Source organism: Siphateles boraxobius, unplaced genomic scaffold (assembly GCF_051911475.1).
Source record: "Siphateles boraxobius isolate OS27281-9 unplaced genomic scaffold, OSU_SipBor_1 130, whole genome shotgun sequence".
In the NCBI taxonomy this organism is placed as follows: Eukaryota; Metazoa; Chordata; class Actinopteri; order Cypriniformes; family Leuciscidae; genus Siphateles; species Siphateles boraxobius.
In genome coordinates this window covers 15,744,493-15,761,886 of record NW_027508734.1, presented here as the reverse complement: position 1 = coordinate 15,761,886, position 17,394 = coordinate 15,744,493, and the positions used below count along the sequence as shown (strand labels likewise).

Genomic DNA, 17,394 nt, shown 5'->3' with positions numbered 1-17,394 from the left:
ATAATAATAATACTACTATGTTAAATGGATTAATAATTTATATATATATATATATATGTATATATATATATGTATGTATGTATATGTATATATATATATATATATATATATGTATATATGTGTGTGTGTATATATGTGTGTGTGTGTGTATATATGTGTGTGTATATATATATGTGTGTGTGTGTATGTATGTATATATATATATATATATATATATATATACAGGTCCTTCTCAAAAAATTAGCATATTGTGATAAAGTTCATTATTTTCTATAATGTAATGATAAAAATTAAACTTTCATATATTTTAGATTCATTGCACACCAACTGAAATATTTCAGGTCTTTTATTGTTTTAATACTGATGATTTTGGCATACAGCTCATGAAAACCCAAAATTCCTATCTCAAAAAATTAGCATATTTCATCCGACCAATAAAATAAGTGTTTTTAATACAAAAACAAAAGTCAACCTTCAAATAATTATGTTCAGTTATGCACACAATACTTGGTCGGGAATCCTTTAGCAGAAATGACTGCTTCAATGCGGCGTGGCATGGAGGCAATCAGCCTGTGGCACTGCTGAGGTGTTATGGAGGCCCAGGATGCTTCGATAGCGGCCTTAAGCTCATCCAGAGTGTTGGGTCTTGCGTCTCTCAACTTTCTCTTCACAATATCCCACAGATTCTCTATGGGGTTCAGGTCAGGAGACTTGGCAGGCCAATTGAGCACAGTAATACCATGGTCAGTAAACCATTTACCAGTGGTTTTGGCACTGTGAGCAGGTGGCAGGTCGTGCTGAAAAATGAAATCTTCATCTCCATAAAGCTTTTCAGCAGATGGAAGCATGAAGTGCTCCAAAATCTCCTGATAGCTAGCTGCATTGACCCTGCCCTTGATAAAACACAGTGGACCAACACCAGCAGCTGACATGGCACCCCAGACCATCACTGACTGTGGATACTTGACACTGGACTTCAGGCATTTTGGCATTTCCTTCTCCCCAGTCTCCCTCCAGACTCTTGCACCTTGATTTCCGAATGACATGCAAAATTTGCTTTCATCCGAAAAAAGTACTTTGGACCACTGAGCAACAGTCCAGGTCAGGCGCTTCTGCCGCTGTTTCTGGTTCAAAAGTGGCTTGACCTGGGGAATGCGGCACCTGTAGCCCATTTCCTGCACACGCCTGTGCACGGTGGCTCTGGATGTTTCTACTCCAGACTCAGTCCACTGCTTCCGCTGGTCCCCCAAGGTCTGGAATCGGTCCTTCTCCACAATCTTCCTCAGGGCCCGGTCACCTCTTCTCGTTGTGCAGCGTTTTTTGCCACACTTTTTCCTTCCCACAGACTTCCCACTGAGGTGCCTTGATACAGCACTCTGGGAACAGCCTATTTGTTCTGAAATTTATTTCTGTGTCTTACCCTCTTGCCTTGAGGGTGTCAATGATGGCCTTCTGTACAGCAGTCAGCTCGGCAGTCTTTCCCATGATTGCGGTTTTGAGTAATGAAACAGGCTGGGAGTTTTTAAAAGCCTCAGGAATCTTTTGCAGGTGTTTAGAGTTAATTAGTTGATTCAGATGATTGTTAATAGCTCGTTTAGAGACCCTTTTCATGATATGCTAATTTTTTGAGATAGGAATTTTGGGTTTTAATGAGCTGTATGCCAAAATCATCGGTATTAAAACAATAAAAGACCTGAAATATTTCAGTTGGTGTGCAATGAATCTAAAATATATGAAAGTTTAATTTTTATCATTACATTATGGAAAATAATGAACTTTATCACAATATGCTATTTTTTTTAGAAGGACCTGTATATATATATATATATATATATGTGTGTGTGTGTGTGTGTGTGTGTGTATATATATATCTATATATGTATACGTATGTATATGTAATATTATGTCAAATAATAAAATGTAGTAATAAATAATAAAAATACATACATTTATGTATTTGTTTATTATTTGTAATTCATTTCTTAACTAAATTTTATTGTATTTTGAGTCTGAATCTTAAATCTGAATGGTATGGTCGAAATAATTATTTCTTAAATGAAAAGTCACTCATTTAAGAGCAAATACATACTGTATATATTGAGATATCAAATATCATCAAATGGTATATATTGAGTTAACTTTTTTAGCTATATCTCCCAGCCCTAGTTTGTTCCTGACTGCATCATCAGATTCATCCCTTTAAAACCAGGCCAACTGATTAAATGTGTCTCAAACTGCCATCTTTTGCCCTGTCACTTTGCAGGCATGGCTGTACGTTGCTTTTTTCTGCTGATCTGAGACCAGACGTGCAGTTGTCTCTTTATGGTTTGATCAAATCTTTGGCTCAGATCAGCATAAAAGCAAATCTCCTGCTGGGTTGCATGGCGGCTTCATGCTTGTAAACCCCCTGGCCATCAAAGTTGGAGAAGGTGGAGATCTCTTAGACAGAACGAGAGCTATATGTTTTTTACCCGATGCCTGGTTTCGGCTTTATGTGAGAAAACTGCCCCACCGGCCCTTCGTTTGTAGGATTGTGATGAAGTATTCATGTAACCTCACTTTGTCCTTTGCGTAGCCGGCACGCACATCTATAATGTAGCCATTTAATCAAAAGCCTGTTTTTGTCGTTTCTTCTCCAAGGAAATCAAATCAGACAGGAAAGAAACAAATTAAAAGCTGTTACCCTTTCATCTCTCTTTTTATCTCACTTCTGTGGAAGTAATACATTTTCCCGCTTAGTTAAAATATTCGTTTTCTACTTCTATTTGAATTGTAGACTGCCGCACAAGTATTTTTCCTCTCTTTTGGCTTCTGTTTTCTGTGGGATGGATTAAACCCAAACTGCCCTCTCAGCGATGTGGAGAAAAAGCCAACCTAGATCAGATCCAGACATGTTGGCCAGCGCTGCCAGCAAGGCTCAGTCAAAGACCTTACCTTCCCCTTAGTCCGTAAGAGCAGTTTATACACGATTTGTCTGTTCTGGAAACTTGGCTCAAAGCACCTGTTCTTTTCACCAACCATGAGCTCGTGCTAACATTTGCTCTCATTTGAATGAAGCAGCACGAGGTGTGTGTGCTCTGCTCTTAGGTGCTAACATACACAACCCGTGTTTGCTGGTCTGGATCGTTTGATTCCTCATGTAGTTAAGATAATTATTTTTGAAGGAAACAAATTCTAGATCAGTATAAAAGGCGCAGAAGTAGGTTTTAGTTAGATTGGCGATATAAGAATGTCTCCTGCAGAAATCCTGAAGTGCTAGTTCCAAAAGCTAGTGTGAAGAGTTTAATGTCATGGATTTTTATATTGGTGACCTCATGGGTCTGTCATGAGTTTGAGGTTTGGATTTTCAAGTGTGCATGCCACTTCCTCTCTTTTATATTTGTACTCTTCCTCTTTCTTGCTTTCTGAGCTTGTTTATCCTTTGCCTGTACTCCTCTTCACAAAAGCTTAAAGCATGCTCCTGTTATTATTTGCTGAAACTTGGGTTGATGGAGTGGGTGTGTGTGTACCCACAGTGTTTGACTGTGAGTGTCATACTCTTTAAACCGGTTGCTGTATGTTTTTGTTGAGTTCTTGACTTGTCTTTTTTCTCCTGCAGGCTCCCAGCAGTCTCCTGGAGGCTCTTGAGCAGCACCTGGCCTCTCTGGAGGGAAAGAAAACCAAGGAGCTCTCCGCTGACAACAGGTTCGAAACCTTACAGATCTAAACAATCCAGATTCACATTGTAAAGCCCTATTTGGGCATTTGTCTGTGAAGTATTTGTCAACCAAATACAGCTTTCACGCATTTGAAAGGTTCATAAAGACTTCATAGAATATATCCTTATGAATTGAGCTGTTAAACCTTTCACACATAAGTTTAAAATATTCTGGCTGACCCCCAAGCATGAGTTATTCAAGGCGACCGTTATTTAGAACGTTTCCATAGGGACGCGTCATTGCTTGTCACGTGACACACCGCAGCCACAACAGCACTTAATGGATGATGATCTGATTTCATGTCATTTTTCCTTTTTTATTCAAAATATTCACAAATTTGTTAGCTATAGCATGAAATATCTGATATTCCGTCAAATATATGCAAGTGGATGTGTTTTGTTGTTTAAACACCTTTATAACGATCACGTTAGTTGAGCTATAAGTGTGATGGGCGCCACCATGTTAGTTTGTGCCACTGTTCAGAGAATCGGATCTGTTGGATTTACAACACGTGAATTCATCCACTTCTCCTGAAATACATGAAAGTAAGTGGCCGGTGAACTGGGAGAAGAATAGATTAAACTTTAAAGTTACTTAGACAATGTGTATCTGATATGAATACAACGTGTCTAATTATAATGGAAAGGATTATTATTGTCGCTTCCATAGACATCAGTGTGTATTTTACAAACCCTAAATGTATTTTCTTTTTTTTTTTAGAACTTATGTGAATTTATGTTTGAAACCTAAAATAAACATTAGGTGGTTAAAAACGCTGAAAAGTTGTGATGTATGACAGGGCTGAGCGCGTCTTTCTCTGGCTCAGCGCCAGACAAGGCGCAAAAGCACGTTTGAATTTAGCAGTTGATCATGTGATGCGCCGACCATTCTAATCACACCGGTGTAATCGTACACTCCAGGGACCAGCCAAGACTGATCACACCGGTGTAATCGTACACTCCAGGGTCCAGCCAAGACTGATCACACCGGTGTGATCGTTCGCTCCAGGGACCAGCTAAGACTGATCACACCGGTGTGATCGTTCGCTCCAGGGACCAGCTAAGACTGATCACACCGGTGTGATCGTATGTGCGAAAGGGTTAATCCAAGTCTTTTGAACTAGAGCCCGACCGATATGGATTTTTGGGGGCCGATGCCGATACCGATATTAGGGAGTAAAAAAAGCCCGATACCGATATATCGGCCGATATTATTTATGTGTATATTATAATACAGTAGCAATATTATTTATGTGTATTATAGTACAGTATACCAGTCAAAAGTTTGGACACTTTCCTATTGGTGTGTACAAACTTTTGATGGGTACTTTACACAGTAGCTATAAACAGAATAAATATATTTTATAAACACGTTTTGCAATGATCACTCAAATGTGGTAATCAAACACTTGTGTGACACAGATATGTAATGGAGGCAGGGGGAATGATAGAATGAGAATTATACAGCTGAGCTGTAACCAAACTAGTTTGCATTGCATGTTATATTATATTATATTCTAAATACTGTTGCATAATCTTCACTAACGACGACTTTGTCTTTTAATTTAGTCATAACTTGTATCAATAAATATATAAAAAGTGTCACTGACAAAACCTTATTATCTTCTATTTTTACTCTTAATTCCTCTAATCTCTACCAGTGGAGGAAGAACTCAGATCTTTTTACTAAAGTAAAATGAATAATATCATAATGAAAATGTTTTTAATTACATATGTACAGTACTTTTATACTATTTTAAATAATTAGTAAGCAAAATGTACTAAACGTGAAACTAGGCTACTCTTAATGCAAAATGGCCCTATATAAAGTGTTATAATTATATACATTTTTGGAATATTGCTTGATGTTGTAACGTAGCGTTATCAGGCAGAATGAGCTTTAACACTGTGTCTACACCGGACGCGGCCGTTACTGCTCGCGTCGCAACAGCTGTTTACCCTAGACAAAGCAGAATCAGTTTACTGTCGGAGATCGCTCGCGCCACGCATTTTAATCAATGTTTCATCAACCAATTGCCTTAATTAATAAGAAGAAGGCCTAAATATAGCAGACAATATAATCAGGACTTCTCAGCTGCGCGCTTGCAATAGTCACAAGCTCACACAATACGTGACAGAGGCTTGTAGCAGAGAAATCAATTCTGTGAATTACACTGCGCAAATCACAAGTAGGCTACTACCCACCGGATGAAGAAGGGTTGGCTCTCAGTCTCCACAGGCTACATAAAATATTCATTTTATTTTATTTTATTTTATTTTATTTTTCGTGTTTGCATTTATGAGGAAAAAACAATGTTACAGACGCGACAGTTCAGCACTACGGACGTGAGCGCTCTGAAAGCGGCACTAATGCTTTGAAACTTTCACATAGACATCAAACAGAAAGCACAATACCTTTCGTTTCAAAGTGAATTTCGTTTTGTATTAATTGTATCTTAATTTTAATCAATGTTTCATCAGCCATTTGCCTGGATTTAATTTATAAGAAGTAAATTTAGCAGACGATAGATAATCTCGACACGGAGGCGCCTGCGGGTGAACTGGAGCTCGTTTCATGAACCGAAACTCAGCGTATAGACCTGAGAATTGAAATATATCTATATTGAAATGTCTACTTTTAAACAGAACAATTCAAAACGAAAGACAGACAGACTCATGTAATCGTATGAAATGTGCATTTCTCTCTGGCGCGCGCTCACTGAAGATCGCGAGTCAGCATCGTCAACTTCATCTTTGGCTGACACTGACTGAAAACACTTGTTTATTAATAAACAATTAAAATGTCTCCTTGCTATATTTGTTGTATTCATAATCATTATTTTTGCCAGTTCTTGTGACAGCTTTTAGGTGCTTTATTGGCAGCGCCACCCTTACATGAATCACCACACCGCATTTTTTAAAATATTCATTTATCGGCCATTATAAATGCCGATACCGATAGTTAGGAAAATGCCTAAAATCGGCCGATAATATCGGCCTGCCGATATATCGGTCGGGCTCTATTTTGAACTAACATGACTGCTTTACATGTTGAACAAGTTTAATTTAGGCTCTGATTCACACAACTCACTTGGAGCTCATCTCATATGGTAAACACAGACACTCAACTGCACTGACATGATGCGTGAGAACCAATGAGGTTTCGTTCTTGCGCATGAAGCAAGCACCCACCATGTTTACCATATTTATCAAAAGATGGGAAAAAGGATTGCATTACCATGAATTAATGGTAATGAACAGAGATAACAAGAAAAACGTTGATCATTGGATTTGATCCATAACAGTTACCAGAACGCCTTTTTACAGAACCTACAAAATCTAATATTCAGTGACACACACACACACATATATATATATATATATATATATATATATATATATATATATATATATATATATACTTGTATTTATTTTTATTTTTTTTAACTGTAAAAATGTTTTCTTGGTGGTACCACATGTTTGGTTTTCACTGCCATTACTTTGCATTGCTATTGATCATAAATATGGCGAATTAAAGTCACTTGATTGAATAAGATTAATTGAGCAGCAGGCTGGTCATACAATACCTAATGGTGGGCACAACAAGCGCCCCATTTTGTGTAAAATAAAACAGCTTTTATTAGGCAATTAACTTTAAATTTTATTTAGGCTAATGGCATCTCAATTATCTCAACATTTCAAAACAGAAAAACTAAAATATGTAGTCAAATTCAAGTTACTGTATGCCACCTCTTAACAGCACTTGATACTGCAAAAAAAAACATTAGCAAGAGATTTATATATAGCCACATACTGACTTCTTTTGGGGTTGTGAACAGTTAATGTTCATCTTATTTGTTAAATTGATCAGGTCTTAAAGAAATTATAGTGAGATTTACTTCTGTGTGGATCTGTGTTTTTGTCTGCAGAGCCAACACTCTGTCCAATGCGGTGTCGACCCTGTCCAACACCGGGATGTCCTTCTCCTTCTCATCTAGCAGGATGGACGAGAAAGAGAAGCAACAAGCCCTGGAGGAGGAGCAAGCCCGTCTGCAAGCACTCAAGGTAGGCCATGATCTCTCCCATTATGTTCTGTGAATGAACATGTTCTCTTCTTGATTTTTTTAAATATATATATATATACATATAAAGAGTATACAATATAGGTATATTCCAACTCCTCCTAGAGAAGGCTGTTGCAACCGAGATTTGGGTGGATTAGAGTTGCTGTTCTGGGAACATTGTGTCCTACACATACATGATTGTTTATACAATACGCCCTTGTACCTTCAATGATTAGCCTCCAGCAGTAAGTGGTGAGCGAGGTTAATCAAACTTCTTTGTCCCCATCAGGAGGTACTGTCATACCTCACACAATGTACAATGTATCCCCAGATGCACCGTGGCTCCGTATCTGAATAGTGCAAACATTCAGAGCAATTTCAAAGTCCAACATCAAAATATTTACACAGCCCATGTTCAAATAAGTTTGTGTGAAATTGAACTGGTGTTTCTTTGTGATTTTATTGTTTTCTCAACACTCCTGGAGGGGCAAGTTTTCTAGCTACCACTTTCTCTTTCTGTGTTTTATTTTCTTTCCACATTTTCTGTGTTGTAAAGGGCATATCGAAAGGCATAAAACCTCAACATGTCGCAACCTACTTCTCTCTTTAGAAAATCTAGGGCTGGAAAAAAATTCTGTTTTTCTTATTAAAGATTGCAATTTAAAGGGATAGTTCACCCAAAAATGAATATTCTGTCAGTAATTACTCACCCTCATGTTGTTCCAACCCCGTAAGACCTTCGTTCATCTTCGGAACACGAATTAAGATATTTTTGATGAAATCTGAGAGCTGGATTACTCCTCCATACTAGTCCATAGACTTCTAAGGGATTGACACTTGCCAGCCCCGAAAAGTTATTAAAGACATCGTTAAAATAGTCCAAGTGACTCAATCTTAAGTTTATCAAGCGACGAGAATGCTTTTTGTGTGCAAAAAAAAAAAAAAATAACGACTTTATTTCAACTATTCATTTCCTACTCTGTGGGCCTCTAGTCAGTTAACGTAGTGTGATTGCGTAGAGCTACGTCACACGTGGGCTCACTATTGGCCGACGCTGGTCGTGTGTGATGCGTGTGACGTACAACACAGAAGCACTACGCAATCACACTACGTTAACTGACTAGAGGCCCACAGAGAAGGAAATGAATAGTTGAAATAAAGTCGTTATTTTTTGGGGGTTTTTGAGCACAAAAAGTATTCTCATCGTTTGATAAACTTAAGATTGAGCCACTGTAGTCACTTGGACTATTTTAACGATATCTTTAATAACTTTTCGGGGCCGGTAAGTGTCAATCCCTTAGAAGCCTATGGACTAGTATGGGGGAGTGATCCAGCTCTCAGATTTCATCAAAAATATCTTAATTCGTGTTCCGAAGATGAACGAAGGTCTTATGGGGTTGGAACAACATGAGGATGAGTAAATACTGACAGAATTTTCATTTTTGGGTGAACCATCGCTTTAAAATGAGATTTTAAATAAATAAAAAAACTCCAGGTTTGCTTTGATTGTTTGTAGGGCTGCATTTGGCCTGATATTTTGTGTCAGTATGACTATAATTAATAATAGTAACTATTTGTTGTTGCATTTTTAAGACACTCTTGGTTTAATATTGTTCAGGGCCTGACTCTAGGTTTTGGTTGATCTAAAGGCAACTCATTTTACTCTAGTGACTTGCTTGGCTTGAAATGGTCCAACATATTATTGATTTATGTCTTTTCTTGTTCTTTTCATATGGTTGGTTTAGGCTGTTCTAGTTTCTGTCAAGGGAAGTGACTTGGGAGATCTTTGATTTCAGCCATCTCTTATCCACCTTTTTCCCACGCCCCATGATGCTTTCCGCGAATTATGGGAGTAACTTCCTTTAAACTGTAAACAATCAGTGAAAGGCTCACTCTATCAGCGGCAGCTCAATAAACCTTTTTTTTTTTAAATGGCTGGGTACAATGAAGTAACATTATTCTACTCACCCTTCAACCATTGAACATTAAAAGGAAACTTTAAAAGTGTAAGAGCATTAACAGATTACAAAAACAGACCATGAATAATCCCAAAATCTTGATATTTCTGCAGCAATATTACAGACGAGTGAAACAACTAAAGTAATATTTGTACTATAGTCAGGGAGGTCAGTATCTTTTTCGGGAACGCTTCATTTTATTGTACAGTACTTACAGTGTATTTACCTTATATTACCCAGTACTTTCTAGGTAAGTACATGGGGTTAGGTTTAGGGGTAGGTTCAGGGTTAGTACCTAGTTATTACCCAGTTATTGTAATTACTTTAATAAGTACATAGTATGTACATGGGAAACAGGAATGTAAAATGAAGCGTTACCTCTTTTTCATACTGTCGGAATACAAAGAAAAAAATCAGAAGGAAAAGAACGCAGTAGACTGTAAAGAGCTCTTGTCACAGATATTTTTCTTATACCATATCACATTAAATTTCTGATGTCTGACGTCTTAAAATAAAACATGAAGGTAAATTGACAGCTCATTTAGTCAAACTGACTGATAAGGATTATTTTTGGCGCAACATCATAATTTGTTTCAGTCTTTTTGAGTGGAAGTTCACCAATCCAGAAGAACCTCCCATAATTCAAAACGCAACATGCTCGTCAAGAAAACGATGGATACAGACCCACTTCATCTGCCTGAGTTGCTGTAATCTGTCTGATTTGACAGAGCTCAGAATCGTGACCCTGGATCACAAAACCAGACTTAAGTAGCACGGGTATATTTGTGGGAATAGCTAATAATACATTGTATGGGTCAAAATGATCAATTTTTCTTTTATGGCAAAAATCATTAGGATATTAAGTAAAGATCATGTTCCATGAAGATATTTTGTAAATTTCCTACCGGAAATGTATAAAACATTTATTTTTGTGAGTGAATCCAGCACAATCGCGAAAATAAATGGACAACTTTAAAGGCGATTTTCTCAATGTTTCGATTTTTCTGCACCCTCAGATTCCATATTTTCAAATAGTTGTATCTCGGCCAAAAATAGTCCTATCCTAACAAACCATACATCAATGGAAAGCTTATTTATTCAACTTTCATTTGATGTATAAATCTCAATTTCAAAAAAATGACCCATGTGACTGGTTTTGTCATGACCCTGGTTTTGAAATGACCCTGACCCTGTCACAATAAGGAAATGCTCTGTGCTGTCCTGCTCTACAGTGACCATTACAAAGGTATTCAGCCAAACAGCACAGTCTTTACATACTTTACATTCTCTGTGAATGTTTTTCTTGTGTTTTGTGTGTTTTTATAGAACCAGCGTCTGAAGGAGATCAGCATACACACCCCCTCCGCTTCCCCCAGCACACAGTCTATGGGCAGTGTCAACAATCACAGTGCGGGCATGGACCTGTTCACCAACACCACAAGCCCACCCTCAACAAACAGGTCATTGACATACTGTACATGACTGCAGTAGATATAATAACATACGATAATACAAAACCCAAAACGTCTACAATATTTATGACACACAGCATAAACGCATAAAAAATACATGTACACATTGTCCAAAAGTTCGAGATTTTGAATAACCTTAAAGATGTCTGGTTGAATTTATACATTGCATTTGGCTCTTTTTGGTTTGATTGCTGGTTTTAAACTTCTGTTGGCATCATGAATCTCATGATTGTTGTGGTAGTCAGCCTCGCCGATGATGTGAGTTGGTTGTCGTAAGATGTGGACAGGTGGTCATGACCCAATCTTTTCACCCAGTCTGACTTTTAATGCTTTTTGGAGGTGTTTGCTGATTTTTGGCTCTGGACTCTAAGGTGCTCAGTAATGTAATCCAAATGTGCCATTGGTGAGAATGAAAAGCCTTGTACAGTGCTCCAGACAAAAAAAATCTATTAAGGAGCCATTGCATCCTACAAGTGAAAAAAATAGGTGCCAATTTTTTTTTTAAAATGCAACAAAAGAATAAACGTGATTTAATTTTGTCATGTTGTCACATCTTGTGGATTTCCTAAGAACTAAGATTCACTTAAAGTAGGAACTGAATTACTTTTCCAACTTGTGAGAACTACACAGTTACAAAGAATTGTTCTATTCTACAGAATCTGAGCCACTGTCACAGACCATAATAATGTCAGCATCACTTGGCCAATGAGTATAGTTTGACCTCCTAATGCATCCTTTTAACATTGCCGTATGTCTTGCACACACCCAATCTATTTTTCTTCATTAGTAATATCTGAGAGGTAAATTTGGTGAATGGCTTCTCTTCACATACAGTTATATTGGCGGCATAGAATTAATTCATCTTTAGCCCATTCCATTCTTTCTCATGTTTCAAATATAAGGATTATGTGATATATAGTGCATATGTTTAGCAAAATGCCCCTTACTATAGTTATTTTTCTAGCTGACTAACGAGTTTGAGCATGGCCTTTTTGAGGTACAAAGTTTCTCAATATGTTTTATACAAGCTCTTTGCAAGGTAGAAATTTGTCTGATCTGTCAGGACATTAAAGAGCACCAAAACTACATTCATTGTATTTTGAAGTGCAATTTTGAGTATTTTGGTATTTTGAAAGCTGAAAGTTTATTTGTTTATTAAACTGACATAAGTGACATATTAAAGGTGACAGTTAAGTAAGTACAAATCTTACTGCGATTATGGATGGCTGCGCTACAATTAATGTGAAGTTCAGGCAGTAACAGAAAACAGCAAAGATTAAAAGATATTTAGGATAAGAATTCATATCAGTATCAATTAAAAACAAGAATTGTGGACAATCTCGTCCACACAGCTGACGTTTATCTGTTGTAGTTTATCCACGTTGTGCGCACGAAATAGATGCTGCCTTCCTGCACTTTAAGAGTACTTGCATGTTTATTCATTAACAAGTCTCCGTTGTTTCTCTCATGCTGGCACAGCCGTGCTTTGAAAAAGCCGGATATTTTTCGGTTCGACGTGTCATTTCTGTCACAGAAAGCTGATACTCGCTGTCCCCGTGCGTATTTTGGCATTCGCTCGAACTCAGTGAGGTTTTTTTCCACTGCAACATTGCTGTGCGTCGTCTCATTTAATTACGTCAACACAACAAAAGATGTGATGGGCTACTCATCACAGAACATGCAGGTAAAAGGCATGCAAGTTAATTCACTAGTATCTCTAAATGTAGTCTGCATAGACAAAGTAAAAAGGAGATCACTAGACACTTTTTATGAGAAAAGCACACAGCTTCTGTTTCAGATTCCTCGCTAAACCCTACCAAGCCTTTTACAGAACATATGCAAGACTCAGAAACATTTTTAGGTGCTATACAGTACATGAGAGAAAGAAGGGAGTACAAGATGTCGACTTCTACAGAAAAGGACACAGACATCAATACTTGCTGTTTCGATTCTCTGCTTCTCTTGAGTAAATTGATGAAGCCACTTGGCCTGTTTGTGCAATGTCTTGAAACCAATAAAAATAACAGTCCAGTTGCTTTTGACATTGTACAATAATTTATAATTTCTCAAACTGGGGGAGCGCTGTATACATATCGTTACTATCGTTGAAAAGTTGATACTATTTGATAGTATCGTTCAAAAGTTTGGAGCAAGTAAGTTTCTTTTTTCTTTTTTGGAAAAAAGTCTCATCCACCAAGGCTGCATTTATTTGATCAAAATTGTCAAGAGTTATTACAATTTAAAATAACTGTTCTCTCTATTTTAATATTTTGTAAAAATTTAATTTATCGTGAAGGCACAGCTGAATTTGCATCAGCCATTTTTCCAGTTTTGTCACATGATCCTTCATAAATTATTCTAATATGCAGATTTGGTGATCAGTTATTTAAAATGGTTCTTCTTATTAATGGTTCTTATTAATATATTTGTGGTTATCGGTATACCTTATATCAGGATTCTTTGATGAATAGAAACTTCAAACAAATTGTTTTTATTTGAAATGGAAATCTACAATGTAAAAGTTAAATGTATACTTGCTGAATGAAAGTATTCATTTCTTAAAAAAAAAAAAACTTACTCCCTCCCCAAATTTTTGAAAGGCAGTGTGTCTTAATGTTGCTTATAAGTTGTCTTGTAAGTTGAGAACCTCTGATCTAGTTAATGGAAAAACCTTCAAATATTTTCACACACAACACTACATTTTCTGTAAAATGGCTTAAAATACTGCAATATATTTACAAATATACACAATCTCTGTGGTAGTATTTGAATATATTACTCTTGAACTAATGTCCTTTTTTCCCACAGCATGCCAAACCTGACCAGTGACTTGTTTGACCTCCAGCCCGCCTTCGTTCCTGCTGTGCAGAGCGCTCCTATCTCCAACAGCAGCAGTGCCTGGGGAGGTGCGGCCCACTCCACCCACCCACCCACACACACACCCCATCACTGATGCCGCCTCTGTTGCTTTACCACTTTAGATCGCTGACCTTTAATATAGTCCCTGAAAAATCATTAGAACAGATCAATCCTTTTTTATCTTGCAGTAAATTTTCATCTAATTATTTGTTTGTTCACTTGCTAGTTCATTCCTATGTACATTGTCTGTTTCAAATCCTTTCAAACTGTATTTGTGTCCCCTTTACCAAGTGCTGCCATGAGCCCTGGGTGTCCTCCAAGTTCACACTTTGTACACTAAAATGTGGAATAAATACTTTTTTAATGTTTTTGAAAGAAGTCTCTTATACTCACCAAGGCTGCATTTACACTAAAACCGTAATATTGTGAAATATTACCATTGAGAGAACGGTTTTATATTTGAGTATTTTACAATTTAATTTATTCCTGTGATGGCAAAGCTGAATTTTCAGCAGCCTTTACTCCAGTCTTCAGGGCCACATGATCCTTCAGAAATCATTCTAATATGCTGATTTCTGCTCAGTTATTATCAATAATTGTTGGTGCTCAGTTTTTAATAATGGCTCTTATATTATTAATCTTAACTCTGAATTCGGCTGCTTAATATTTTTGTGGAAACCGTGATGCTTTTTTTTAGGATTCTTTGAGTAGAAAGTTCAATGAACAATATTTTTAAATAATAAATTACATTTTAAAATCAGTGCCAATAATAAATGACATTTTTAAATCATTTGAAATCAGTTCTTTAAAATGTTAATAATGTTTCACAATATTTTAGTTTTTACTTTGATCAAATAAGTGCAGACTTGGTGAGTGAGATTCTTCATTTGAAAACTTAACTCTTAATTATTCCAAAATTTGACAGGTAGTGTAATGTCGTATAGACTGTTGGGTTGTAGCGTGCAGTGGTGTATGCTTTGCTAAAATGCATAATAAGAGTATATCACGATATACTCTTCTAGTTTATAAGATCACACATGAGGCACCCTACGATTTTGTGTCCACATCAAGTGCGTCATTTAGGGCAGTGCTGTAGGAATCATTTTAGAGCATCGTAGGCCCAGTGATGTCCTGAAGTGCTGTCTAGATGAGCAGGATTTGCAACCCAACCAATGTTTTTTTGTTTTTATTCCTCGTACCCATTCATCCTATTGTGTCGGTTTAGAACAACGTTTTCTTGGTATTCTGAAGCGTGACCGCCGGTTTGGGTACCATTACGCTGAGGAAGTATCTCTGTGGTTGGGAGCCTTGATTGATGTCAGAAGTAAATTTTTAGCAGTTCAGCACATCTGCTGGGATAGTGTGAATTGAGGACACAAGGTACAGAGTGTAGACACACCGCCAGACTCTTAACTATGCCAGGATTTGTAGGTCACAGCGTGCACTTGGAGCGTACGCTTTACAGCTAGTGGGCAGGTGCGCAGAGGGCTAGCCAAACGCACAATGAGATTCAGGCCTCTAGAGACCCACATATACTACTAACAGCGCAAAGATACACCAATGCAGACAGATGGGGAAATGATGTGTTTTAAAAAAAAAAGGGAAGGAGTAATGAGCAGAGGAGGGAGAAAGAGCCACAGGCACAGATTTAAGCTGTTTATTGTTATTTACATTAGAAATTGTGCAATAACCATTGGAATCCACTGGATTTTCGGCTGTCTGAAGCACTTGGGCCGAAAATGGTATTTAATAACATTTTCAGACAACATCGACATTTAATGGCATTCTTGGATGGATGGATGGAAACTGTTATCAGAAACTTTAATATACAGAATACAGTATGCATGTAAAATGGTCAAAGTTTAACTGGGCTACAAAATTTGGCCCAAAAAAGAATTATATTGCGATTTACTATGACAGGCATAGAGATTTAAATTTGTGATATGATGAAGATTTAAAATTTTTTATTGCTGTTATTTAGATAACAAAGACATAAAATCACTTTTAAAATGGCATGTGCAAAAACTACAAAATAGCAATTATAATAATAGGCCATTTTAGATTAACAAGCCAGTAATTTAATAGGCCATATCATTTCTCAGATTTTATTTTGATGAATTGTGCATCTCTAGAATTAATTTAAATGGTGGTTCCTCTGTAATACAGTGCCAGAAAAGAGGTCACTACCTTTTAAAGATTTGGGGACAGTAATAAATCTCTAACTTTTTTGTTGTGCTACTTTTTTTTTTGTGGAAACCGTGAAATATATATATTTTTTCATGATTCTTTAATGAATAGAAAGTTCAAAACAGCATTTATTTGAAACAGAAATCTTATAACTTAAACTATAAATATCTGTCACTATTAATATTAAATCACCGTTGCTGAACACAAAACTCAGTGACCCTAAACTTTTCAACCATAGTATATATTAATGAGACATGCACATACTGGCTATACTATATGCTTGATGAGAATTTAAACTTTAATTTTAAGCAATTTTAATTGTGGTGTGATTGATTGATTGATTGAATTATTCTCCCCTTAAGGTTGAAAAAAAAAATCCATGAAAATCAATAGAAAATCAAGGAAATTTTGATAGTGAATTGCTAAGCAACTTTTTCAATCCTTTTCCAATAATCTCAAATTCTTGGACAAGTCATGGGAGTTTAGTGGTCAAAAAATGAGGGAACAGTATCATAGGTATTTTGCAGAACAACAATCCGAATGTGTTGTGTGACATCTTTCCATGTTTTGTGTGTGTATTACTCTCAGGTCTAGAGAGCAGCACTCTTCATCCCATGGCTTCCATTCCCACCATGAATGTAGATTTTGATGCTGTATTTGGGACTAAAGCTTCCAATAATGATGTGAAGCCATCAGCTGGTAAAATATCTCACAAGTGTGATCTATTCATAACTGCGCTTATTAATCTTTAAAGGTTTGATCCTTGCTGTGGCGCTTAATATCTGCAAAACTTAGTAACCTTCACCCAAAATAAATCTCTTCTGCTGGTTTTGCTGTATGGTGAGTTTGTGGAGCTTTGCTGCTGGAAAGCTGAAACGAATTGTACAGCCGGCTGCAACACCTGCCCTCCTGACTCGGTTCTGGAGAGATTGGGAATGTTCTTTGGGGAAGCGCTCATGCTTTTTTCCCCCCACTTACTCACTCACCTCGCTGCTCTGTGGCTGTGGACAGTCTGTTATCATCCTCATCCATCCTGTGTGTGTGTGTATGTGTGTGTGTGTGTGTGTGTGTGTGTGTGTGTGTGTGTGTGTGTGTGTGTGTGTGTGTGTGTGTGTGTTAGTGGTGCTGACTGGCATTTCTCTCCATCTGTTAATCGC

At 37.1% G+C, this 17,394-nt stretch overlaps 1 protein-coding gene across 6 annotated transcripts in view; it reads left to right on the top strand.

Annotated features, from left to right (window-relative positions):
* Positions 1-17,394, top strand: part of LOC143737123 (phosphatidylinositol-binding clathrin assembly protein) — a 66,489-nt gene that overhangs the window by 38,397 nt on the left and 10,698 nt on the right. For 3 of the 6 annotated variants that reach the window (XR_013203621.1, XM_077228095.1, XM_077228094.1), the window contains 5 exons: positions 3,599-3,684; positions 7,627-7,762; positions 11,046-11,179; positions 14,000-14,097; positions 16,826-16,936. Coding sequence is in view for 4 of the 6 variants with exons in the window: in XM_077228095.1 (XP_077084210.1) it covers positions 3,599-3,684; positions 7,627-7,762; positions 11,046-11,179; positions 14,000-14,097; positions 16,826-16,936 (565 nt within the window). In the remaining 2 variants the exon portion in view is untranslated. The remainder of the gene's footprint in view (positions 1-3,598; positions 3,685-7,626; positions 7,763-11,045; positions 11,180-13,999; positions 14,098-16,825; positions 16,937-17,394) is intronic. The other 3 variants (XR_013203622.1, XM_077228097.1, XM_077228096.1) reach the window with 1 other exon arrangement.